Source organism: Chamaea fasciata, unplaced genomic scaffold (genome assembly GCF_029207755.1).
Source record: "Chamaea fasciata isolate MVZ Bird 193981 ecotype frontalis unplaced genomic scaffold, bChaFas1.0.hap1 SCAF_1, whole genome shotgun sequence".
Classification (NCBI taxonomy): Eukaryota; Metazoa; Chordata; class Aves; order Passeriformes; family Sylviidae; genus Chamaea; species Chamaea fasciata.
In genome coordinates, this window is record NW_027094086.1 from 43811388 (window position 1) to 43837576 (window position 26189).

At 40.9% G+C, this 26189-nt stretch overlaps 1 protein-coding gene across 2 annotated transcripts in view; it reads left to right on the plus strand.

The window, feature by feature from the left end:
* Positions 1-26189, plus strand: part of KLHL14 (kelch like family member 14) — a 60725-nt gene that overhangs the window by 29851 nt on the left and 4685 nt on the right. For both annotated transcript variants that reach the window (XM_066181934.1, XM_066181925.1), the window contains exons 4-7: positions 13485-13574; positions 18005-18083; positions 24243-24433; positions 24597-24755. In XM_066181934.1, coding sequence (XP_066038031.1) covers positions 13485-13574; positions 18005-18083; positions 24243-24433; positions 24597-24755 — 519 coding nt within the window. The remainder of the gene's footprint in view (positions 1-13484; positions 13575-18004; positions 18084-24242; positions 24434-24596; positions 24756-26189) is intronic.

Below are 26189 nucleotides of genomic sequence, written 5' to 3' on the forward strand. Positions count from 1 at the left end.
TCAGGGAACTTGCTGCAGAGTTACATTAGCTGTGTTGCCAACAACTTTATCTCTGATCTTGCACATTTAGTATATTAAGACAAAGCTGTGTGATTCAACTGATTGTTTTCAAATGGGAGGTTTTGATCTTATGGTTGAAAATTAAAAGTCAATTGAAAGCAAATTGAGGAAAGTAAATTGAAGGGGCATCAAGCATATGTAGTGTCTTGGATATAGTGGTCTGGCTTGTAACTTTTGAAAATGTTTTGGGTTATCAGCACTTGTACTGTAGAGTAGAAAACAAATAATTAAGCCTTCAAAGTAATATGATTTGAAGACAAAAATTTTGTATATTTGCTTAGTATTTTTTTTAATCAAAACTATATTTATGCACCCTGGTGCTGCATCAGAAATAAATTTATTTGTAAAGATCCAGTGAAATAGATCTCAGCAAGTGTCCCAAAAAGGGTTTCTGCAGTCAGAGATGTCCCACATATTGCAGAACACCAAAAAGGACTTACATCAGAAAACAAAATAAATCAAACAAAAAACAAAACAAAATCAGAGGACTTACCATTTGAAAGCTTACATACAGCTGATCACATGGAGCTGTCTTCACAGACTTAATGGCTAAAGTTTGACTTTAAGGACTCCACAGAATTTTAATGAAGTTATTTCTGCAATAAATATTTCATACTGCTTCTTGGGATATGTACAGTCAGTGCAAAACTTCAGAGTTCTAGTACCGTATAAACGGTGTACACTGGCATAAAGAGTAGATTACTTTCATCAACTCATTTTGCAGACAGTTGCTATTCTTGTTTGTTTGTCACCTGTGGAAGTTTATTGAGTCTGGATATTTTGTAATTCTGTTGTGGCCAAAGGATTGCAAGACATCCAACTGATCTGCTTTTCCCCAAGGTAGCACCCAGTAGTTGAGCTGCAATGCCTGCTAGTGCTCCTAAGTGGGTACAAATGTAAGGTAAAATGTGCTCATTTAAACAATGTAATCAGTGCTTAAGATAGTTTAAGCTAGTGGCTTCTTCTAATTGTAAAAGGCTGGCAGCAATTACTACAGCCCAGCTGATAAGTGGTGACTTCCTCAAGCACAGCGCTCTACCAAAGCAATAGTGTTCATCATCTGTTCGTGCTCTGTGGTATGAACCAAAACTGTTTGTATCAGTGGTAACCTAATTTGTGTAAAAACACATTTATTTTAGCCAGATGTGGATCAGCAGTCTCCATATTAATATATATGATCAAATGCACTGCACTTGGGATTAGACTCTGTCTATTGATTTATATAAAGACTGCATACTCCTTAGGCAGGATCGGTCTGCATTAATGTCCAGCAGTGATGCAATGCACATTTTATCAGCATTTTTGCAATGAATTTAAAAAAACCCAAACAACTCAAATGCACTTTCTTATTTTATTTCCTTTGTGTTTCTTTTTCTGTTATGTTTTTACATCTGCTTCTCTTTGTGAAAGTCCAAATTCATTGGGAATGAAAGTTAAATTGCGTTTTCACCTGCAGGGTATGTGACAGGACACAGTGTTGGGCAGGCACATATCTGTCTGCCTGTGCTCCTCTCTCAGGTCACAACTAAAGTGCAATCTCTGAAATCCAAGTGCTGGACTGCCACTTGAGTGTACCCCCTGCATGTGGCTCTTTCAAGGTGGTTTCTGAGACACTTGCAGGGAAATCAGTCTGTGCAGTATTGTCTGTGACAGACTGCAAAATTCAAGTTGTTCCATTGCTGGGGTAAAGAGGAGAACAGAGGGTGTAGTTACCCCTGCCTGTGTTAGGAGTATCCCCGCAGCTACTATCAGGTAGTCTTCCTCTGCTGAGCAGGAGGACTTTCCCCATTCATATCATACAAGGAAAAGACTGACTTCAAAATCATCCTGGCTTTGGCTCTCTCTCTCTTGGTGATGGAGAAGGAGTCTGTAGGAGCTTACAAGGCTGGGCCAGGTCATGAGAGGGAACTGTGCAGGCGATCCCGGATGCTGGTATTTTTGTGGGAAGCTGGAAGAAGCTGGATGTTGGGAAGGAGTGTTTGGTTGTATTTTATATACAGGTTTAATATAAGTATTGTTACTGGGATGGATGGTGCCTTCAGAGGGACAATTCTTCTTGTAAGCTGTTGGGAAAGAGTGAGAGAAGGCATAGTTCAGCAGCGGTGGAAAGGCAGGTAAATACAAGTCTCCTTGCTCCTTCCTGGATGGACTAGACATGCTTCAGCTTCATTGTGCCTTCCCCAAAAGATCATTCTTCAGGAAGATGAGAAGAGAGCTGTACTCTGGCCACCATTATGCAGTTCAGTTGGGGACTAATTGAGTAAAGCACTCTTTTTCCATTGGAAAGGACTGACTCTTTTAGAAAAGATTTTTATATTTTCCTTTAATTCTGAGGTTATCTTTTTGTATTAGAGTTTCCTCACGTCCTCTTTCCTCTTCCTTACCCCTGTAATGGGGAAGCACGCTCTTTGCTAAAAGCGAGCACGTTGTTTTTACCCAGCTTCCAGATCATTTTTAAGGGAGAGAGAGAGAGAGATTTGGCGGCTTATTGGTGGGGACGGGAACTGTGCCTGCTGTATTTCACTGGGACTGGCGCGTGGAGTAGAAAAGCAGATGAGTGTAGACTGCCAGAGAAATCGCTGACTGATCCTTGCGCAGTCTGGGTTCGAGGAGCTGAGACAAGACGAGGCAAAGCAGGTATGACTGATCCCCGTGCCAAAGCCTGAGCACCTGCCATGCCCACTGCAGGCAGCGGGAGCCGGCGGGGGCTCAGCATCCACCAGGATTGATGCACCGAGCATTCTCGGGGGTTTGTGTACTCCGTTTGATTTCTTCCCTTTCACGCCGAGCACGAGGAACAAGCAGAAGTTAACTGCTTGGGAGGAAGCTGGCTATGCCTTTTTTTTTTTTTCTTTTTTTTTTTTTTCTTTTTTTTCCTTTCGTGCTGCATTTCACCTCTTTTGTTTTTTGGTTGGCTGCAAAACCTGAAGCCAAAAGATGATTGAAACGCCTCTCCCCGGGGAGGGGGGAGCCGAGCACAGCGCACCCCATCTAGTGGCTTAGCCTCACACTGCCGGCGGGAAGGAAATGCGGCAGCAGCAGCAGGAGGAAGAGGAGGAGGAAGGCTCCTGTAACTCCGGCCATGGGCTCCATAGACTTCGGACCCCGCGACACCTTCGCGGGTGATCCGGAGATGCTGAAGCAGCGGGAAGGTGTTAGCTGTCTGTCAGACCGCGGGTGAATCACACACGAGGGACTCGCACCCAGCTTGCAGAGACTGTTAGACAGACGGCGATACTAAGCCCTCTGGAGTTAAGAAATGTGAGAATTAAGCTGCCTCTGCAACCTTAATTCGGCCTCTGTTTGCATAAGCACTAAGATAAAATCTCCAATGATATCACACACTATTCTTTGTTACACGTCAGTGCACAAGAAGGGACTGCGCTGAATTTCTGCTCACAGCATTTCTCTTCTGGTGTTCAGCAAATAGATCCTGTCTGTCACATGCTTCTGAAATATTCTTCAGAAGACAGAATTTTTTCACAAGGTTTTCTTCACAGACTTCACAGCAACAGAGGCCAACTGTTTCATGGACATTCACTGTGGTAGTTTGGTACCGTCCTCTTTGTGAGGAGCATGGTCTATCATTGTTCCCATTTTTCAGATGAGGAGCAGAGGTGCAATGTGATTAAAGTAAAAGGTATTCTTTATTTTGGGGTGCCTGTTTCAAGACCTCTCACACCATGCTCTCCAGACAGCCTCTCCCACCTACTTCTGTTACAGCAGTGAGCACAGAGTGCTCCTGCATATCAGGCACAGGGATCAAATCAGGCTCTGAATATAAAGCAGAGACAATTGGTGTTCTCAGAACAGGAGAAATTGGTAGCTGTAGAAAAAAACCCAGCTTAAACTAAAATTAAAATATACCTTCTATTTTTCAGGATCATTTTTCTGCCAGTTTTTGCTTTGAAAGGACTCACTGGGGGGTTCTGAGGAGAGACTGTGCTAGCATGAGGAGTGGCCTGGATTGCCTGGGCTGTTAAGAGGGACAGGGCCACGGCAACCCTGGGTGAAACCCATTTCAGTGGCTTGGTATTATGTGCTGAGGTTGTAGTTACACAACTATTACAAGCTGATCCAAAACGGTGCTGCTGCTAATACATCTGTCCTTCCCTACTTCTCATGGTCTTGCAGTCCTGCTCACTCCAATTTGTGTGCCTTGTCAGGGAAGCCTAGTGGGGAACAGATCAAGGTTAAATTCAACACACCTAAAAAAAAATAGCAGGGTTTCTCGATTGTTAATTTCTTGGCTTCATGAATGCATTGGCTAGCACAAAAAGTGATGGATCCTGAGACAAGAAGGGGCTGAAGTGTTTTTTTGCAGTGGCAGTTTCCACAGACCTCTGGTGTCATGGGACTGGACCTTCAGGAAGAAAGTTCTCCCGCAAACCAGGGGGTGTAAATATGACTGGGTTGCACCCAGATGTGCTGACAGCAGAGGAATGTGAAGACTGCAGGACATAGAGTTCTGGATTAGTATGTGCTGCTGTGTTTGCAGATTTTGCTGTCTCTTCCTTCAGTCTCAGTACTTTTGTTCTGTCCCCTCTGACCTGTCCTAACCCATCCCTGCCCTTTTCAGTTTCATTCCCTTCTTCAATTCAGTCTCCACCAGAATCTGGTCCAAGCTGTGTTTACTAGCACAGCGAGTCCCAGTTTCATTCATGCAGACTCTGTGTTTCAGTCCTCGGGTCCCTTCACCTAACTAACTGAAAATGATACCTTCCTGAACAATTCTCTTTGCAAAATAAATGTCTTCAACAAAAGATGCAAGCTGTTTGAGGATACTTATGTTTTATATATTATTATATTATAAAATACACAGGTATATTTTAAGTCTTTGGGATTGATCATAACAGCTTTACTTTAGTCTGCTGTCTGTGTTTGAATACGGCAGTGCCAGCATGGCCAGTGATTTGAATTAACATGACCTTTCATCTTGTTTGTCAGCACTCCATGACCATAATTTATGTGATTTGTGAATTACTTGTGATTCCGTGTGAACGTGGTTCAGCCCATGAATTTTGACACCTCTTGATTTAAATAGCAGCTACTTGTGCTATGATACTGAGCTTGGTATTCAATTTTGAGAAACGTGGTTTTCTGTCTGCTTCCTGACTGGATGATTTCTAGATCCACGAAAGGTTTTTGAGAACACATGGGTATGAGTACTTGTATGGAGTGAATTTTCTGGATTGTTATGAGTAGGCATCACAACACATTTTTCACAGCTGTTTTTTTATGAAAATATTAAACAGTACTGTTTGCATAAAAAGCAGAAGAAAATTAACATAAATTTAGTCCAAATCTATTAATGGATCATTTTCAGCTATACATTCTGATTTTGTCTTCTGTGTATAGGTTTACAAAGTAAATCTGTGCAAATTTTACGTAAATTTGTGGTTTTGCTGCCTAGGTGATTTCCTGCCCTGAATTTGAAAGTTTTCTGTGGGTCTGTCTCTCCCTTCTTTAGGAGCTCAGCTGTGGTGAGAGGTCTAGGAGAGAAACATTTCTGCCTTGTTTCTGTTGGAGAAACCAACCTGGTTGTTACCTAATTTATATGGTTCAACTCCTGTGCTTCTTTCTGTATTTGTATTTGTCTAGCCACTATGTGGACAGTCCTGCTTCTGCATGCTGTGATTGGGCATGCTGGAAGTTAAGCATGTTGGAGTTTCAGACTTTTCTTCAGATACCCATATGAAGTATATATCTTCTGGGAAAGGTAGATTTTTTTTTTCCAGGTGATAGGCATTGGACAGATCTTTCCACCACCTTCTGCTTTAGGTCTAGTGCTTTAGGTATGGGCTGGACTTTCTTGTAAACAAAACCTTTCACTTGCAAATATTAAAGTATTTAAAATGAAAACTTTGAAAAATCTGTAGTAGTGAATTTTAGCAAGGAATTGCATTTTCTCTGTTATGAATGAACTTAGGGGTATAGAAACTGCTTTTTTAATAGGGTGAAATATGGGTATATCCTTCCTCCATGTAGAGTTTTCCAAATGGAAAATCACATTTTTCTTTCCTTGGAATGACTTTGAGAGTTAGTGGGAAGAAACAAAACCCTCAATAACTCTAAAATAGTATGTCAGTCAAGAGCTGAGAGCGGAGTAGGAAGTAGTGAGACTGAGAGAGAAGATTGTGGAAAACTTGGGTTTTGGGGTGGTAGGGGCCAAGTAAGATATTGCTGTGTGTGATGAATGCCTTTAAAGACATGGGTCCCCGAGGAGCATCAACAGGATCCAGCCAGGGAAACACAAGAAGGGGCTGTGATTGTTCTGAGCTTGAAAGGTTGCCTTCAGAGGAGACCAGGAGAATGTGTGCATCTCAAGGTCAGGTGGAAATCAGGCCATAAATGAATACAACTGGTCACAAGCAGCTGGGCGTTAACACACCATTCCTGGTTACGGTTTTCTGCCCTGTGGCACTGTTGGAGAAGGGAATGCATGTCCTTGAGCTGACACCTTGGAGAATCTGAAAGCCCCCGGTGGGACAAAATAGTATTTCTTTCCAGAGCTTTCTAGCAACTCTGCAGTGGTTTTCTCCCATCAGGGACTACTCATCATTTCGTCCATGAGAAGCTTTTGTTGTGCAAAATGTCACATCATGAGACTGTTACAATGTGACAAGATGTCATTTCCCAGGAATACATGTTGGGCTCCACTTCAGCGATTGTAAACCCAGGCCTGAGTAGGTACACAGAATATTCTACTGGGGAGCAACCATCACTGAGGTAGCATTGCATAACTCATGGTGGTGGACAAGTGTCTCTTGATAAATGGTCTTTGGAAATCCGTGGGGCATCTGGATGGCAAGGGGCAACCTTCAGCTGGTAAGTGGGTAAGCAGAGAGTAATAAAACAAGAAACGTTGTCACTTGGAACCTTTCCACAGGACCATGCATTACATCCTCTGCTCCAAGCTGTGCCAGGATTTTTGGGGTATTCACTTACAGGAGCTTCTCAGACCTGCATCAGCGGCTCAGATGCACGGAGTCATTCCCATGGAGAAGGTAGTAGGGAGGAGCACAGCAGAGTGTGTATAGGTTTTCTATGCACTTCATGGAGAAGATTGTGTCAGGTTTTTGATACAGGAACATCAGTTTTTAAGGTGGGAGTGCAGTATTTATCTACCTTATTTAATCACTGTTGATCCAAGTAGGCAGCTTTATTCAAATGAAATCCAAATGAGTGCTTGCAGCTTTTAAAAATTATGGATAAAATTTGTTGATGCAAACAGCCAAAGGCATATGTCGTGGAAAACCCAATAGAACATTCTGCCATAGGGTGAATTTCACCCATGCAAACTGATAGGTTTGTACTCAGGACTTGCATCCAAGTAACTTTAAAGCAGTTTATCTCAGGAGGGAGCTGAGCATGCCAGCTATTCCTGATGTTATGTTTTCCTGATCTGGTGTGTCACAGTGAATTTAAGTGTCTTATTTTAGATGCTCACATATGAAAATTTTAGCTCACTAAAACAACTATACCAAGAAACTCCCTGGCCTCTGGAAAACCTGACTGGTGTTACTCCAGAGAATGTACAAAAGAATAACTCTCGACATTTGAGTGAAGAGAAAAAAATTCATTAAGAAACACCTTCACAATGAGAAATACTGTAATTAATGTGAAATGTCATTCAATATATTATGAGTGGATTTTCATCTACTCAGATAGATCTTTCTTGCTGCTTATGTTATCCTGTAGCCTCAGTAGAAGTATGGACTGTATCCTAGATGAATTCAGCAGCTCTGTGCCCATCCTACCTCTGATGGCTTGAATGAAGTTGCCACAAAGCTGGCATGGGAAGGAAGAGGCAGTGAAGTTTCCATCTGAGCTGATGATGTTCTCAGTGGTGCAGCTGGACCAGAGCTGTATCAGTTATATTCCCTCAAAGGCAACTTTGAGGCACAGTGCTTCATCATAAGACTTTATGCTTATGGTAACTGCTGTTGGATGGTCCCAAGCTTCCCTCAGTGAGTTGAGCTCAGTGTCAAGGCCGGCATTGGAATGTTACTAGAAAAAGCATCTCGCATGTATTTCCTTGAATTTGAGGTGACAGAATGCAGTTTGGCCAGGAATATTGATAGGAGTATTTTCCATCTATGTTGATCATTCTCTTAACTTTCTTTCATTATCTTTTGAGCAGAAAATACCAGTGGATTAATATCTGATGCCTTTAAAGCCAGTGCAAAACTACCACCACATTCACCGAGGCTAGAATTTCATACTTCTTGTGGTCAGTCTTTCCCCACAGTTACTAAAGCACAAATAATTGAAGAGAACAATTCACAGAGGAATGGTAGTGTTTATTTATATAACCTCCTTGGTGAGAAATAACAAGTAACCTTCTGTAATAAATGCATAGTCTTTCTGCAAATGAGGTATGAAACACAAAAAGGTGTACAGTATCTGATATTTTGTTCTCAGGAAATAATTGGACCAGCTGTGGTCTTCCCAGCATTTTTGCCGATAGGGTTGGGAATGAAATGAATATTTTGTCTCTGCATGAATATTGTGTCTCTGCCATGAGCAAATCACAATCTCCTAAAGTGAGTCTGTAGGTGCCTTCTGTACTGGAAAGAGACATCTCTCATTGCACTGCTCTCTTCAGAGCTGTAGAAACAACCAGTTTCCAAGAAGCAGTAGTTGAATATTATGTAGTCAACAGGACAGGCTGTTAATATTGTGGAAGGTCATTATTGAATCCATATGTCCTCTGATAATGACATCTTTGTTCTGGAAACACACTCTTCTGTTGCATCATCTGCACAGGTGATTAGAGATGCTGAGCATGACTTCTTGGTGTGTACTGAGTCTTGAAGGGGCTATGCTCAAGCTGTGCAGTAGCTGAGAAAGAATTTTCTTGGCTTTCCTTACACTACCTCCTGTATCTCAAGCAGCTGACTGCTTCAGGGCAGTGAAAAATCTGTGGGGTTGGGGTTTTTTGTTGTTGTGGTTTGGTTTGATTTTTTTGTGGTTTGGGGTTGTTTTGGGGATTGTTTTGGTTTTGGGTTTGGTTTTTGTTGTTTTGGGGTTTTTTTTGTTGTTGTTTTTGTTGTTTTGGGGTTTTTTTTTGTGTTGAGGAATCAAGTAGAATTTCTGAAAGGAGTTTTTAGCAGAGCAGGGAATGGCTATAGCCTGTATCACAGATTTCAGATCTCCTGGGAGCAGAGCTCATTCTCCTTCTGTCTTGAGAAGTGCTATTCCAGTTTTCCCTTCTTTCCTGGTAGTTACTGTTGAAGCGACAATAGACGGGAAGGTGTAAGGAGAAGGAGGAACTGATGACCCTTCAAATAATTTATGGAGAAACCAGATGCTGTTTCCTAAATGTGCAATAATTGGCAGAAACTAAGCAAAACTGGGTAAGACAAAGAGCACGGATTGTTGCTTGTTAGGTATGTGAGGTATATCATGGAGGTGCCTTGGAAGCATCATTGCATCTGGTTGACCTCACAGGCTTCATAGTTGAGAGTGTTTGATTTCATGAGCATTTGGCAATAACCTGTAGTCTCTGGTTTTGAAAGTAGGTCCCAGAACATTGTCTGGTACTTTTTATTAGCTGAACTTTGGTATATGTGAGGAATTTCTTCTTGGGATATCTATCCTGATACGTAGTGCTGCTGTGTCTTCCACCTCCCTCGGTATCTGAAGAACAACTGAATGTCACCTCCTGCACAATGTCAGGCGTTTGCGTATGAAGTATTAGCAAACACCACTGCAGTCTTGGACTCCACTGCCTTCCAGATCATTCTCAAGTATAAATCTTCCATTTGGTTTTGACCTAGAGAGCTTTGCATGTTACATATCTGTACCTGAGAAATTCCCCCCCACCTTACTGAGTGTCTCCTACCAATCGTATATCAAAAGCATGGGAAGGTGGCTGGTGGGAGTGCTGTCTTCAGCAGGGCTGTTTGCACTTGTTTGTTCTCTGGGTGCAGGAAAGCACAGACATCCTGAGCTTTGGAAAGTGTGTGTGAGGGGAAAGGACTTTGGAGAGGTGGTTTCTGCCCACTCCAACTACTCTATTTATATCTGTCTATCTCACATATTTCCCTGGCACCTATCACCTTGGCATGTTTCTCAGATGACCATGGCTTTTTTATCTTCTCCTCTTTTTAATAGTGTTTTCGCCTTCTTTTTAAATTGGTCTTTAATAAAGTTAAGAATTTTTGCACAGGGTTTTATAAACATGTGTTATTAAATTTTAAATCTGTTTTGAAAGTGCCTCTATCCTACTCCCTCCTAGTAAAGTGACCTTTTTAAATGGAGGGAAGTGGGTTTAGATGACAGTCATGATAAATGCGGTCATGTTCACTCAATAAAATAAGGCCCAGTGCATTTGAGGATAAATCAGTGAAATGTACAGCCCCACCTGTCTGTCTCCATCATTCATTTCCACTGTCACTTTCACAGTGGCTGATGGATCACAGTTGCTGTAAAATTAGACAGCCTTTAATCTCATTTCATCCTGATTAGCTTCTCCTTACCCTTTCCCTCTAACTCACTGACTGACACGCTAAAAACTCACGCCGGGCTGTGTTTGAGCGTGGCATACAAACTTCTCTTCAAATACCCTTTTTGTGGGGCAGGCAGGTGTTCCAATGAGTTGACATAAAAAAATGAGAAGATGGGATTTTCACACTATTAAAGCCAAACAGCAGACAAAGACTTATATAAAATTAATGAAAGCAGCAGCCTGGCCAGACTGTGTGATGGGCCAAATTCTTCCTGTTACACCCTGGCAAGCCCAGTGAGTTTGAGAAGATTGCTTCTACCAGATACTGAATTTAGCATGCTCATTGCCATGTAATTTTGACTGTTGTCTATGAAAAGTTATGTTCACAAGAATCATGTTTTTTTAGTGCAAGTTTTCCGTGTTCTCAAGGGATATTTTACAGCAGAAAAAAAAAAAAATTGTTCATTCACATAGTTTGGATTTCTGTGTATAACTCCCAATTCTGAGGGATCGAGGAGAAAGACTGTGAGGTGGTTGACTTCTCAGCTAGAATTCTTTCCCTCTTAGAGTGCACAGTGTTGCTCCATCCTCCCTGTTTTGTCCAGCTCCCTTCAGCCCCATGGGTAGATTCATGAGACTAAGAACAGAGTTTTCCCCAAAGCTCTAAGAGAAACAAAGGTCACAGTAAAGGTCTGCAGTGTTTTATTGCAGTCACCTTTCTTTCTGAAGGCCAAATACTACCTTCCTTTCTAAGGCAAGCTTCCTTTTAACTTTCCTGTGAGTTATGGATGGTAGTTTGGGTCATTTGGGCCCAATCCTGTATCAGTGGGAATGTTGCCATCAATTTCAGTAAGAGCCAGGATTAAACCATTAGTTTTCAAGGTTTAATTATCATAATAAATACAGGAGTCTTATTGCATACCTTATATGCATGGAAACAGCAGAAAAGCTTAAAGCAGAATTTCTTTCTCTACTCTGTTTGTGTCAATATGGTGGATAAATAAACACAAATGTTTTCAAAAGTGAAAACACAATATGAAAAATATGCATGTGTGCTGCCTGCAGAGAGTTTTTTCTACGAATGCTGAAGCTCTCCAGACTGACCAACAGAAGAGGTTGAGGGTACAATCACCAGCTTGGACTTAATTGGAAACCATAATAGAACACAGTATTACTTAAAATTTGGAGCCATTACAGACTGACCCTGGGGAGTCTCTTCTTGAGAGGAGGGGTCCCAAAAAGCATCTAAGGAAGGCAGCAAATTTCTCATGGAAGACCAAATTCCTTATTTACTACAAGCATCTACAAAATCAAGAAAAGTTCTGTGGTTTTGAGAGAGAAGATTTTGAAATAGGAAAATGTCTAAGACTAAAGAGTGAGATAATGATGGTAATGGTGTCTCAAAAGATAGCAAAAATGGTCCTTATTCTTTCACCCTACTGTAGGGAATCTCTAGGTAGTATAAAATCTTTTGTGTCTAGTATAAGATTAGTTCCCAGTTAATAGAAATTGAATCAGTAACAAATAACCTTAATTAATGAACTTTCACTGTACCTGGCTGTCTAATTTAAGAACTGCTTCACTTACATGACTTGTAAGAGCACAGACTATGAAAAAGATACTCGACCTTTACTAGAAACTAAAAACATACCTTATTTATTCATCATTGCCTAGGCAAAAACTTCAGTAAGAAGCTTAAATGAGCCCACTTGATCTTTAAGAAAATGTGTCCTAAATAGCAAAGCTGTGCATATTTCTTCTTATTATTATTTGCATATGCTGTACTGCACAGCTGCATTCTGAGAAAAATAAAAGATAATAAAACAAATGAAATGAGAGATATATCACCCAAAATAATCCAAGTGTGAGATAGGCTGCCTCTTTTTTTTTTTTCTTTTTTTTTTTTTTTTTGGCATTGGCAAAAGAGCACAAAGTAAGAGCTGGCCCTGAGTCATATTGATTTCCCACTGCACTGGTTTCCTAAGTGCTCTGTTGATCCGTGTCAAGCAATAAGTTCCCTGCCTGTACATGCACATCACCTCCCCATTTGTCCTCACCTAGATTTAAGGTGCCCATATGATGAGCTGAACAAGGACATCTTTTTTCCTACTGGTGTTACTGGGCCAAAACTCCTCAATGTGGTATAGTTAACTAATGCTGTATAAGTTCACATTTTCCATATAATATCATTATAGTGGGTGTGGCACACTGCAATAATATGTGTATATTATGTACATGTAATCCTTGTTTATGTGTTTTAGCATTTGCGGTGGAAAATGTAAATGTTAGGAAATAGATGTTTGCATCTGTAGCGGGTCCATAGTAATCACGACACCTCCCCCCCTAAAAAAGGGATATTGCAAATCTGATGCCACAGTTTTGATCTTTTTTAACAGAGGGCTTCCTGATTAGATGAATAGAAGATGTGTGATTGTGCTGCTAATGACATTGTACAGGAAATTAAGCGTATACATTTGGAAAAGGCATTAAATCAGCAGGACCTTAATTTAAAAACTTAAAACTGTATGGAAATGCAGCTTGTTCATTGCTGTGTAATAGAAAGCTACTGAACATACTGACTCTTCTTGTGGAAACATTACCAACAGAACAAAGCTGGGCTGAGGGTTTTTTTTAATGTTTTCTAGCCTACTAGGATTCCTAGCATCTGCTTATTTTCAGGGAAATATCATGCAACTTCACCCCTTTTTACAAGTTCTTTTTAGATCAGCATGTACAGTACTTGAGCAGGTGAGGGGGCACCGAGGGGACCAGAATTCCTGATTTTTCCCTTAATTATTTGCACAATTGAACTGCATAAGTTTACTAATAAGTGGCTTTGTCTGCTGCTAACTCAGTGTTCGTACATGCCTGGGGTGACTCATTCTCATATTATTTCATACAGATGGTAAAAAGAAAATATTTGATAAAATCAGTGTCCTGAGCTGACAAAGAATTCTTGCTTTGCTTGCAGTTATGCCATACAACAGTGCCCATCACTGTGTCGTGGAAGTGGAAAACTTCTTGTTCGTGCTGGGAGGAGAAGACCAGTGGAACCCTAATGGTATGTACAGAATACTAAAAGGCAAAGGGAGCATCTGCCTTCCTGTGCCTTCCTGCCTGTCAGGTCAGCTGATGTAGTAATTAGCAAGGGATTTTGAGGACCTTCAGCCTAATGTTGAACCTAGTATAGGCTACTCTTCAGTACTGATGTTATAAATATCTGATACTTTAGCATTAGCATCTCTGTCATTCATCAGCTCCCACATCCCTTGAGAAATGCCACAGGCAGCAGAACAGACTCTTTCAAGTGCATGCACCAGGCAGCAGCTGTTAAGAATTTTAACCTTCATTTCCAGGCTCCTTCCAGTCATAATATAATAATGCAACTGCAGTAGATGAATGCTTCTTTTCTATTGTCAAACAAGATACTCGCAGCTCAAGTTGTTAATGTGTTAATTATCTAGACTTCGAGATTCTTAAACTGATCCTTTTTTCAGTCTTGTGCAAGAGCTTCTCATATAGATTATCTGCTGCTACCTTCTTTGATTTGATTACTTCATAAATTTACTGCAAAGAGAAATTAAACAATTTAACAGGCTTCTGAGCAAAGCAAAAGGAGAATACCATGCCTTGCAAAATTCACAGAACTGTCAAGACATTGTTAAAAAGCTTGCACACGAAGAAAGAGTTGTAGTTGTAGCAGTCTGTGTAACAGAGATAATTATGACTGAGAAACCATAAAACAGCTTGCAGGTACACATTTTTACTTTAAAACACCAGAGGATCCAGCTGAAATTACATATACTGCATATATTTTATTGTGAATGCCACATTTCAGCATCTGCACTAAACCAAATTATAGAAAATTGTTACATCTGTTCACTCCCTAAAAACTGAGACAAACAATCCAGGCCACCCTATAAGCATGTTTCTGGTGTAGTTAAGAATATCACTATTTTTCTTAGGAGAAGGGCCCCTTAGTCCTATTGTTGGATGTCTTTTATTTGAAGCAGGAAACAGCACAGTATCACTAATGACAATTTCATTTAGAATCATTGACCACATCCATCCAGTGAGGGCCTCTTTCGTATTTGGTGGTAGGCATATGGATAGGCACACCTTGTTCCAGACAATTTATAATTAAATGGCCACATCACATGAAGGGTAAAAGAAAAGAAGTATAACTACCCAGATTTTAAAGATGTGGAAACTGACTTGCAAGGTGATGGGGAGGTGGTAGAAGGGGTACATATCTTGCATCTGAGATAGGAGTCAAACACAGTTGTTTGTGAGATGAATAGTACCTAAGGCCTGAGATTGCCTAGATCTGGATCAACTCCTGGGCTGAAGATGTTGCTGAAGACATCTACCAATTTCCCTGTCCTGTGAGTACCAGTGCTGGGATTTTTTTCCATAGAGAAGATAGCTGTAAAAAAGGTATGAGCATCGCTATACTGATCTCTTTATCAAATGGATCTTACTTGCCACTGAAAGTGGACCTGAAATCATAAACTACATCCTGTGCTACTGCTGGGCGCATTCTTTCTTGAAACTACTTTGCTCTAAATGTGCAGCTACATGGGGCAGCTCACGCATGCCCCCTTGAATTTATGTAAAGGCCTTTGTCTGCTATCGTCAGATCACAGGAGGGACTTCAGATGGACTTACCTGGAACCATCTTGCCAAGGCTTTGCAAAGTTTCTGCTTCAAATGAGCATGTTTTTCCAGTGTAAAGAATTATCTTAGAGATGCTTTAGCCATCAGACCATCTGGTTCTTGAGAAACTCTGTGGACCCCAAGGGTTGCTCCCACCTCCTTCATGCTCTGCTGACTTCCTGACAACCCAGAAAGTATGGGAGACATTTTTTCTCACTTTTTTACGTCCTCCAGTAGCTATGCCTTTCCAGTCACAAGGGGTTCTTGCATGAGTAAACGCTGATGAAAGCAGGGTGCACAACACAGGCATGGATTTAAGACCAACCTTCATAACCTTCAGAGTCCATCACCTTCTAGCATGGCTGCAGAGCAGATAACAGTTTCTGCCTCCTTTTGTCCCATCATCCTGATATGCTAATCCTGATTTTTGTTCGCTTGCCTCAAGTTCTGTGTTCTGACAGAACAGGTGCATCCTAACGTGCAATCTCCTGACTGACGAGCAAGGCAAAATATAGGTAGAGTTCTCTTTCAAACTGAAGTCCAGACTTAAACTGCAGTCAAACCAGTTACACCAGGCAGATTAAGTAGGTCATCAAGTCCTTTTCCTGCAATCACAGACATCTTAGAGTCCCATTTTGTAAATTTTCTAAGCTACATTTGAAAAGCAGTTAGATTTCTAGCCCCCACTACTCCTGTTTGAAAGCTGTTACAGAATCCAATTGCTCTAAATGACTTGGAGCCTTATTCTGATATCCAGTAATATGTATTCTTTGACCATCTAAATGACCTTGTTCTCATGCCAAGGCTGGCCTTTAGTTTACCAGTTTTTCCCCTCTTGGAGATTTGTTCCTCTGAAGTACTACAGACAGCTCTCCTATCCCCTTTCAGCTTTTGTATTTCTAGGTGCAATGGGCCAAGTTTCTTTGTCTCCTGCTATAAGGTAAACTTTCTGTTCTTCCTGTTGCCATAGTAGCTCTTCTCTGTGCCTGTTCTAGTTTGATTTCATCTCCCTTCCTGTGAAGGACCCAGATTTGTATCCTGCATTCCCACTCTAGGCTTACTAAACCCTTCTTTTACCCTGCACTTTACAGTCTTCTACATACACGGTGTTTTTATTGGGTATGTGTATGACACGTGTTAGGCAGCCAAATTACAGACTTGTATGACAACAATGAACAAGCTGCTATATAACTAATGAGCACCGAAGTCCCAGTAACAGCAGCATTAAATCCTAGAAAAAAAATTTGAAAAATAGAAGTTTAAACTTAGGATCAATATTTATATTATTTTGAATTCCTGCTTTTTGAAATAGATTAGTAAATGTTTTAGACAGTGAAACCTAGCCTGTTCAAGCTTGCTGTTACTGTTTTGCTGCTTACTGAATCTATAGCTTTCGATGCCTCTTTTTCTAAATTGTCTGTGTAGACTAAAGGAATCCAGATAAGGACCAAAAGCAAAGCCTCACTTCACTAAGCCCAGTGGCAGAATGACCAGTTGCCCTTACAGTATGGGGAATCTCACCCTGTGTCTTGAGATGATGCTGAGATGGTCATGTCCTTGAGAGGAGCTCAGCGTGGTCCTCGTTAGGCACCATGCTGGATTTGAAGGGAAATGCTGCGTTACTCATCAGTCTTCTGCTTTACCCTCGTCATATAGAACATGCCTATAACATGGCAAGGATATCAGTTTACTTCCAGAGCGGTCAATGTGGTTTCTTTCTCTGTTTTCTTGTAGAACATGATCTTAAATTACTACGAATACAAATTCTAGCTGTATTGTTATTCTTCTTTACAGTCTTGATGGTCTGTTTACACATGCTGAAGTAAGTGTGGAATGAAGCAGGCAAAGTGAGCCAATCCTGCAGAGGCTTGTCTGATGCAAAAATATTCACCTTGTAGAATGCCCAGTGACCATTTATAGAACTGTGACATATGCAGTTAGGTTATCCTGCTGGCCTGTGAAGCCTCTAATTCAATTTTTTAGTCACACATACATAAACAAAGGTTTCTGTTTTCAAAATGCTCATCTATTGAAGTCTCAGGTGTTAGAGGAAATTGCCATGCACTCTCTTGCTTCAGTTTTCTTGCTTTGGTGTCAATCTGCATGTAAAATAAGGTGAAATCTTAATATCGTGAAGACATGAACACAGTTCTTGGGCTTGACAGCAGGGAGAAGCTAGTTAGCTGGTGTATGTTGCTCATGCTTCATATTTTAGCTAACACAGTTGGAATAAAACTCTTAAGACTGTATTCCTCCTTCGATGCACATCTGTAATTCCTTCTAACTTACACTGAAAGTACATGGGAGAATAAACTATCTAGTGCAAACACTGCATACCCCATGCTGATGGCTTATGCAGCTCCTGGTTATTTGCACAATGGAGTTATGCCACGTTCCACACAGAGATGATATAAGGAGAAAGAAAAGCACGTGTTCTCCCTTTAATTTTTTTTACCTGACAAAATTCTAGTCATAAAGAAGATACCGTGGGGATGCCCTCTTTGGGCAGTAATTTTGTTTAGTGCTGTGATTTATTGTGGCTGTGAAAAAGCTACAGCATGTATAAGTAAATTTAAATACACATTTTCAAGATCTTATTACAAAGACCAAGAATAATCGCTATCTGCTTTCACTGCTAGTGACTGCTAATTCAAGCCTTGCAGTGCCCCATTTGTTGAATTATTACTGTACACATAGTGTAATCATGCATTGTTGTAAAAGGGGGAACCCTTCATAAAAGGTGTCAACTTGTGAAGTATATGTAATATATATTACAATCATGATGTTAAATACATGAAACAAACAGCTGAGTGTCAAAATAATCTATCTTTACAGGGAAACACAGTACAAACTTTGTTAGCCGATACGATCCCAGGTTTAACAGCTGGATACAACTTCCACCCATGCAAGAGAGGTAAAAACCTGCTGTGTGTTTTTCAATTTCTTTTTTCTCATCCTAGCAGCAGCTGAGGTTTGGCTTAGTTCTGGGAGCAAGGAGGCCTATAGAAGTATTGAAAACACAGATAAAACTGCAGCATGCAGTTGTGGCCCATTTGTCTCCTAATTTTTAAAACTTTCCAAATTCAGAACTCCAGATGCCAAGTCCTGCAGTGCTAACTCATGCAAAATAGCCATGGACTTTATGCAATTACTGGTTGCCTGAGTACGGTCTGAAGGGTTTTCCTGAAGTCTCCATAGAGTCCTGTCATGTTCCCTGACTGAAGTGTCATGATGAGTTTGCAGTAAACAAGCAGTAATTATAGTCAGATATCTTAGAGGGAACTGAAACTTTCATGTGTTGACTCCATCCTGTTCCACCGCACCAGCTATGAAAAGCTCTTCTGAACATGTCTCCACTTGTCAGAGAACTCTTAGTCCTAGGTGGTCTTTGAGTGAAGTTGCTGTCAGTAAATGCATATTAGAGGAGTTCATGTTTTAATCTTGCTGTGTACCAAGGAGCAAAGGTGGATGTGGACTTGAGCAACGACTTGTAAAGATGACATAAACTGAACTGTGGATCCCAAATCCCACCCTGACAGGAAAAATTCTGTAAACCTGGACAGAATTGTGCATGTTTGGTAAGAAGAATCTCAAAGGCAGAAGATCCAAAGTTACAATGTTAACTGAAGAAAACATTCAGTGTCCTTCCTTCAGTTCAACACCCATCTTCTCGTGGATCCCATGTACAAAAGAGCTCACAGTGTCTCCCTCAAATTTCTTTACTCCATGTCAGTATTACAGTTCTTTTTTCTTTTTTTTTTTTTCTTTTTCTTTTTTTTTCTTTTTTTTGTTGTTGTTGACTATCTACACTATTGAGGTGTCTGGCAGTCATAGATATATTGAATTCAGTGCAGCCTTGTGATTCAAGGTGTGTCTTATGAGACACTTGGAAATATGGCTGTCTTTTCAAATTTCATGGGGAAAAATGTCAGTCAGCAGAATTTTTGAAGGACCTTTGTTAAAGATTCAGTTTGATTGACCTAAGTCCCTACTTTGGCAGCACCTAGCCTTCTCCCTCATTCCCACTAACCCTGTGGGATAACCTTCACAACTGAGATTGTTTACTTTAAAACAGAGGGACACCTTTCCCTCTGGTTCAGCTTCCTAGAGTGAGTCACCACCAGTTTAGGTGTTGGCATGGGGGAGACAGGAGGTGAACATCAGATTGGGCATCGCCATGCAAGTCATCCTTGCTGAGCTGAGAGACTGACTAGGAGACCAACTGGTGTTTGTATGGAGCCTGGACCTCTTCTGTGGAGCCTAATCTGAGTCCTGATTAGGCCCTCTGGGTATCTCCAAGCCAAATTCCTGAGGGCTGTTGGCAGCTGGCTGAGCAGTTGGGTTTATTTGGCTGACAAACTACAGAAAGCAGAACTAGGCAGCTGAGGGTTGGAGAAAGGAGACAGTAGGAATTTTTCACCTCCACATTGGCCAGTTGTGTTTCCCTGGAAAACCATGTGGCAGGTGACTGGCCTTGTGCTCTGGTGGAAGCTAATGCCTTCAGCCAAGAGGCCAAAACTCAGCTGTGCCCTGTGCTCCTGCCCATAACAAACTGTAATGTATGAACACCACAGCTCCTTGCAGAGGGACTGAAATACAATGGTCCACTCATACATAGTTCCTTCTGCAAAAGGCTTTGCTATGATGATGTTAATTGTCACCTCTTTTGTTCAGGATACATAGCTCATAGGCCTGCCCGTTTTTTTTCTTAAAAGGCTCCTAAGCATGAGGGCTATTGCTGGGAAACAGAGATTTTACACTCACTTTCTAAAATGTTTTTGATGGTTGGTTTGCTCAGTCCTAATGACTTCCTCAGAGTTTGTATAGCTTTCAGAGGTATGGATTGACCCAGTTTGTAGAAGATCATACAAATAAGAGTGAGCTTTTACGCAGTTTTCTTTCCCAGCTCCTTGAGTGAGACAAAGTTCCCATTAAAGTCACCACGCTATTTTCCCCCTGCTAGGAGTACAGGGTCATGCCCTGTCTCTGCTGGCATAATGCAGGCACCATTGACAAGATAGACTGTTAAATGGGTTTTTCTGAGTCATTATGGTCCATCAAGTCAAAATCTATTTAGGAATTTTAGTCTGAGAATAATTGGCTGGATAGACTATAATAGCTCCTTTGAAATGACTGCCAGGTAAATGTAGGACTCATTCACAGGCAGTATATTCTCAAGTCAAAAATCTGTATGAAATATTTGATAAGTAAACTTTTATCTCACATGCCAAAATCCATATCTGATTGATTTTACTGTGTGAGCTATAAAGAAAAGTCTAATTCCATTATGGATTCAATGTCGCCAGTATATTTTCTTTAAAGCCAAGTTTGGTTTCTTTTCATTTGAAGAACAAATGCTTTTGAAAAGTATGTACTATTTTCAGGAGTTTGTTGTTTAGAGAACCAGCAAGTGACTCATAAGTTTTGGAAATACACATCTGCCTGATGATGCCATAACAACAGGGAGGTTTTTGCAGAACAGTTCAGTTAGACTGAATGATGGCTACTGAAGGAGCAGTCTTCGTGGCAGTTGTATCTGAACTCATGGTGCAAACCTCAGCTGGATGCCTCAGTCAGAGCTGTTGCACCTTGCCAGCTGAACTCGGAGCTTTTCAAGGTGCGTGGAGCAAGACAGCATTTAAAACAACTTGCTTTTTCTTACATTCTGAGTTAATTTTTTTTTTGTTTGAAGACCGGCAGAAAGCATGGCATAGTACCAGGTTCTGAAGAAGCACAAGTGAAAATGGGAAGTGAGTAGGTCAGTGTACTCTCTGAGGCTGAGTGAGCTGAGAATAGGCACAAAAAAAGAGATTAAAAAATTCACAATTTATTTTTGTCTTTAATAATAGTAATGTCAACCCCTATTAAGATTATTTTTTTTCAAAAAAAACAAAGCATGCACTCTATAAGTGACTCTGAAATCAGGTGCAGATACTGCAACAATCAGTAACAGCACTGGTAACTTTAAACTTCAGACTGGTAGTTCTATTTGGTTTCAGGGCATAAATTCATCATGTGTGAAAATCATGAGGAAAATCTTACCTTTTATATGTGTATACTTGAAAGAAGGAGTTGGTTGGGTTGATGGTTGGGTGAAGGGGTAGGAAGGAAAATCATTTGGGAGACCAGTGAACATCGAGTACTTTCAAGTCCTGAAGAAAATCACAAAATAATAGTGTTATTGTCCATATCCTGAGGTACATTCCAGTTATCTGATTAGAATGGATAGTATCTTCTCAGTATGGAGAGGAAAGTTGTCATGCAAAGATTGCTGTATTATAGTTTAATCTGAATCATATTTTACAGCAGTTTAAAAGTCATCACTAGACAGCATGCCTTTGCACACTGTAACAGCATGCCCTTACACACTGTATCATTGAAAAATAAAAAAAACCAAAAAGCTTAAAACATTTGTGACAGAAGCTACTGAGTTAATGTTCATTTCCAAGCAGAAGAGTGAAGTGTGCTGATGCTTTCATTTTTGCTCCTTATAGTGACACTGTGTGGATGAAACCAGGAGTACACGTACAGAATATCATCCATGAAATCCTAGTTAAGAGAATAATGCATGCAGGTTGTGTCCACCTCTGTTTATTAAACCTGAACTAAAAAAAAAAAAAAAAAAAAAAATAAAAAAAATGGAAAAAGAAAAGGCAAGAACATGCCAAGAGCAGTTTGTTAATGGGTTCACCAGACAGACAGACGAATGGATGTGGGAGCACTGACAAGAGGCACCCTCTGGTTTTGTGCCTTGTGGTTGCTGGACACAGGAGGGTTGAAAAGTGTGTACCTGCCTATGCAGGCTCTCATGTCTAGTAGGAGGTGACCTCTGCAGCTTTTTCCTACTTTTGGGGGCAACTCTGGGCTGTGTTGCCTCAGGCCCGTCACATATTCTCAGAAAGCTTATACACACTTGATTGCCTCTAACACCTATAGCCTCTGTCAAATTAGAGTGAAATCAGTCAGCAGGGGTTTTTTTAGGAGACAACAGTAGGCAGACATGGGTACATGTACAATGTAATCAAATTAGCTTTGTTTCCATAGAATATCAGGCTAAAAACATAGATGCACAATTTGCTGCCCGACCATGCAGAGCAAAATATGCCATCAGCTTCTATCTGCCCACTGACAGATAAATTAAATGGTCTTTTTTAATTCATCAGTTGATTTGAGACACTTGCCAGTATTCCTGTCCTCCTGTTTCCATGGGTTTTTTCAGAAGTCTTCCCTGCGGTGGAGTTCCCAGCCCCACTCAGAAAGGGGTTCTGTCCCACACTATCCAGGTTGCCCATGTGCAGGCAGGGTGAAAGCGAAGAAGTGAACAGGAGGAGTTCAGTGACTCTGGCTGGTGAGGAGCCCCGTCAGGTGTGCATCAAATGCAAAAAGTCAGGTCAGAAACCGGCAGTGATGCATCAAATCTGTTCCCTGAATGCCCAGCCAACCCTGCTGTTTCCATGGCTGTATCTCTTGGTGTCTGCCTGACTTCTCCTCCAACTTACAAATCACCAGCCAGTCTCAGACACTTCTAACTAAGAGAGAGATTTCTCCAAAATGTTAAAGGATGCTACAAATTTTGTGAAAATAGGTAGCTGTGCAAAAGAGCAAGATCTTATTCCTGCCTTCACTGAAGGAAATGCTCCTGAACATGCCTGGCTACATGTTAGGTTAGGGACAGGGCACACCAGACTTTGCTAGCTCACCTGGTCATGGGATGGCTCTCGGGAAGGCCGGGAAGAAGTTGGACATACCGAAGCTGTTCACTGAGGATGCTGTGCTTTGTGTGTACCACTGCTCATCCAAATGCTTTGCAGTGCTCTGCAGTTCAAGTCCTTGATGGTGCAGGTGACCATCAAGACCCCAAGATTTAGTGCATGATTCAGGAGTGAAATATGCAGCTGCTCCCAGATTCAAATTAAGGCATCTGGGCAGAAACCAGAGTGCATTGGATCAGCCACAGAGCAGGGCTTGGCAAGCTACAGCCACACTTCAGAGTGCCTGCTTTGCAGGAGCCGTCAGAGCTACACTTTGCTGTGCCTGGCCCGCCGGCTCATTTCTGGGCTCCCATGTCATTCTGGTTTCACCCAGGAGAAAATTTTATGTTGGGGACTGACGACTCTTGTCGTTCAATATTTTGTACAGCTCTTCATCCAAGCCCAGCTCTGCTCTTTTGCAGTTTTCTTCTCATGTTACTGCAGCTTGAAATTAAAGGTCTCTACTCTAGCAAACATTCCTACTGCTGAATATTCCAGTGAGCTTTCCCTGAGAGTGGATTACACCAACCAATGTCTCTCAAAATCATCTGTTGCTCAATTTTTACTTCAGCAACAAAAATTCACCATTAATTTTGGAGGCATGAAGAAGACAAACTAATATATGCCCAAGTCCTCGCCGGAAGACTTAATTCTTTTCCCACACACCTGAGTTGCATGTAAAAGCAGACAGGTGGCTAAAACTTTTCTCAGGGTTAGTTAGATGGAGACAGACCTCATTTGAGTTAAAGGGTGGAAATGTAGTGTTGTGGCTAGCATAAGAAAAGTTGTTCTATTTGCAGTACTGCAGAAAGAAGAAAAAAATGATAATTGAAGAAAAATTTTGATGATGTGGTTCTCTTAGTAAATTGGGAACAATGACCCTTGAAGGACCATAAAGAAAGTGAATGTCAAGATAATTTATTATTGTTACATTATCTACCTCATTTTTCACTTTGTCTTACTGAGTTGTTATATCCCTTACAAGGTAATGCCCCATACATTAATGAGCACCTTTTCATCTTTCACGGGTGTGAAAAAGCAACAAACAGCTTTGAAAAGGGGTATTTCCTGGCAGTTTTATGTGTGCACAAAAAATAAAGTATTTTTTCACGTGGAGTATTGTGCATTTGCTTAGCAAAGCAGCCACAGTCTCTAGGAGAGCTGTAAGCATGTGAAGCTCCTGGACACTTCTCTCTGATGTAGCATTTGAAGGAGCAGCTCTCTCAGTTCAGGGAGTCAACTGGAGAGGGGGAAAGAAATGTTTGACACGGCTAATTGGTTTGTTGTTGGCTTGTTTTGTTCTGTTGTGCCCTGTCCTCCAGGAGAGCCAGTTTCTACGCCTGCCGCCTTGACAAGAACTTGTACGTCATCGGTGGAAGAAACGAAACTGGCTACTTGTCCAGCGTTGAGTGCTACAACCTGGAGACAAACGAGTGGCGTTACGTGTCTTCATTACCACAACCCCTGGCAGCCCATGCAGGAGCTGTTCACAATGGCAAGATATATATTTCAGGCCAGTGTCTTGAATAATTCCTGCTGTATGACAAGAAAACCAACCCAAAACCACCATAAAAAACCCCAGCAAACCGCAGAACCCCAAAACCAGAAAGCTAAGTTCCAGCTGCAGCACAATGTTTTTATTTATATTAATTAACTGATGTGTATTTACTTTGCAGGAGGTGTTCACAATGGAGAATACGTCCCCTGGCTGTACTGCTATGACCCTGTGATGGACGTCTGGGCCCGAAAACAGGACATGAACACAAAACGAGCAATCCACACTCTGGCTGTAATGAATGATCGACTGTATGCCATTGGAGGAAACCATTTGAAAGGTCACATTTTTAATAGCGAAAAAGTATCTCAGTGTCCCACATCTCTGATAAAGAAGATTTTTGTTGGATAGTCACCGTTAAATACATTAAAAGCCAAGCAACACAATTTAACAGGACACTTGAGCCAGCAATTTTAAAAACATTTTATGCAAATTATTTTAAAATTATAACAGTACATTAAATATATGAGTAATGAATGCTTTAGATAATAAAAATGGGAGCTTCCATTACTCAAAGGCATGGACAATTTGTCATTACCAAGAATTCAATGAAACAAACAGATTATTCTTTGACCCAAAAGTACCAGCAATATTTTCCTCTGTAAATCATTTTCTAAAATATGCAGTTAAAGAGAGCTTTATTCAGAGCAACACACAAAACCAAGCTCCTGATTTAATGAAGAGAAAAAAAAAGCAAACTTCCAGCCATTAAATACTAGGACTAGGCACTTTAAATCCCTTTTTAGTATTAAATGTAGCTTGTTTATTATAATCCTTGTTTTCATCTTTTGAAAAGGTCTCATATTAAAATAACTATTGCTTAGGCATCTGGTATTTTTATCTTAATACCTGCATGTCATTGCTGTTAAAGATGCTTCTTAATCTGGCCACTCAGACAAAAAGCACACCTCCTGCTCCTTTGTCCCATGACAATATTTGATAGTTTATATTCTTTTTTTTTCTTCTTTCTCCTTTAATGTTTAAAACAAAAAAAAACCAAACAAAACCAAAACAAAAACAAAACAAAAACAAAACAAAAAAAAAGACCCCCAACAAGAAAAAAGAAAATCATAATATAGAAGAAAAGGTAAAAAAAGGTGTTAACTGCCAGTAAGACCAGTCATTTCTGACTCCAGTCCCTGGGTCCTCATGACACTGTAAAGCCACATGCTGCTGTTGGAGATCTGAATGTCTGTGGAGCATGCAAGGGACAAAGTCCCAGATGTAAATTTTCCCTGATAAATAGTACTGGTGCATAAACCCCTTCAGGCAGGTTCAGTGCTGCGGTGCTTCCACTCCCCACCCCCAGCTGTGATAGCTGTTTATAGACAGGACCTTATAAGGTGGAGAGGACAAAAGCTGCTTGCACATGAACACCTGCAAATTTTGTAGGTTTCAGTGCTTCACAGTGTTGGCTTTTCCTCCTACAAAAGTAAAACCTGTCACAGCTCTTCTCAAGCTAAAGCACATGCTTTGGCTTGCAAAGTCTTGAATTGCTTCTATTCTGCCACCTTCTTTTTTACCCCACACCGTTTCACCTACTTCTGATAAACCTTGCATTTTTGCCTCTACAACTGTTGTCCTGGGTGCCTTTGTTATTCTTGAACTGCTCACTGTTGTGAGAGTTATTTAACATCCAGGCTGCTGGAAAGATGTGGCTGTCTGGTAAAAGGACTTTTTGGAAAAAAATGGTTTTCTCCCGTACAGTGAAACA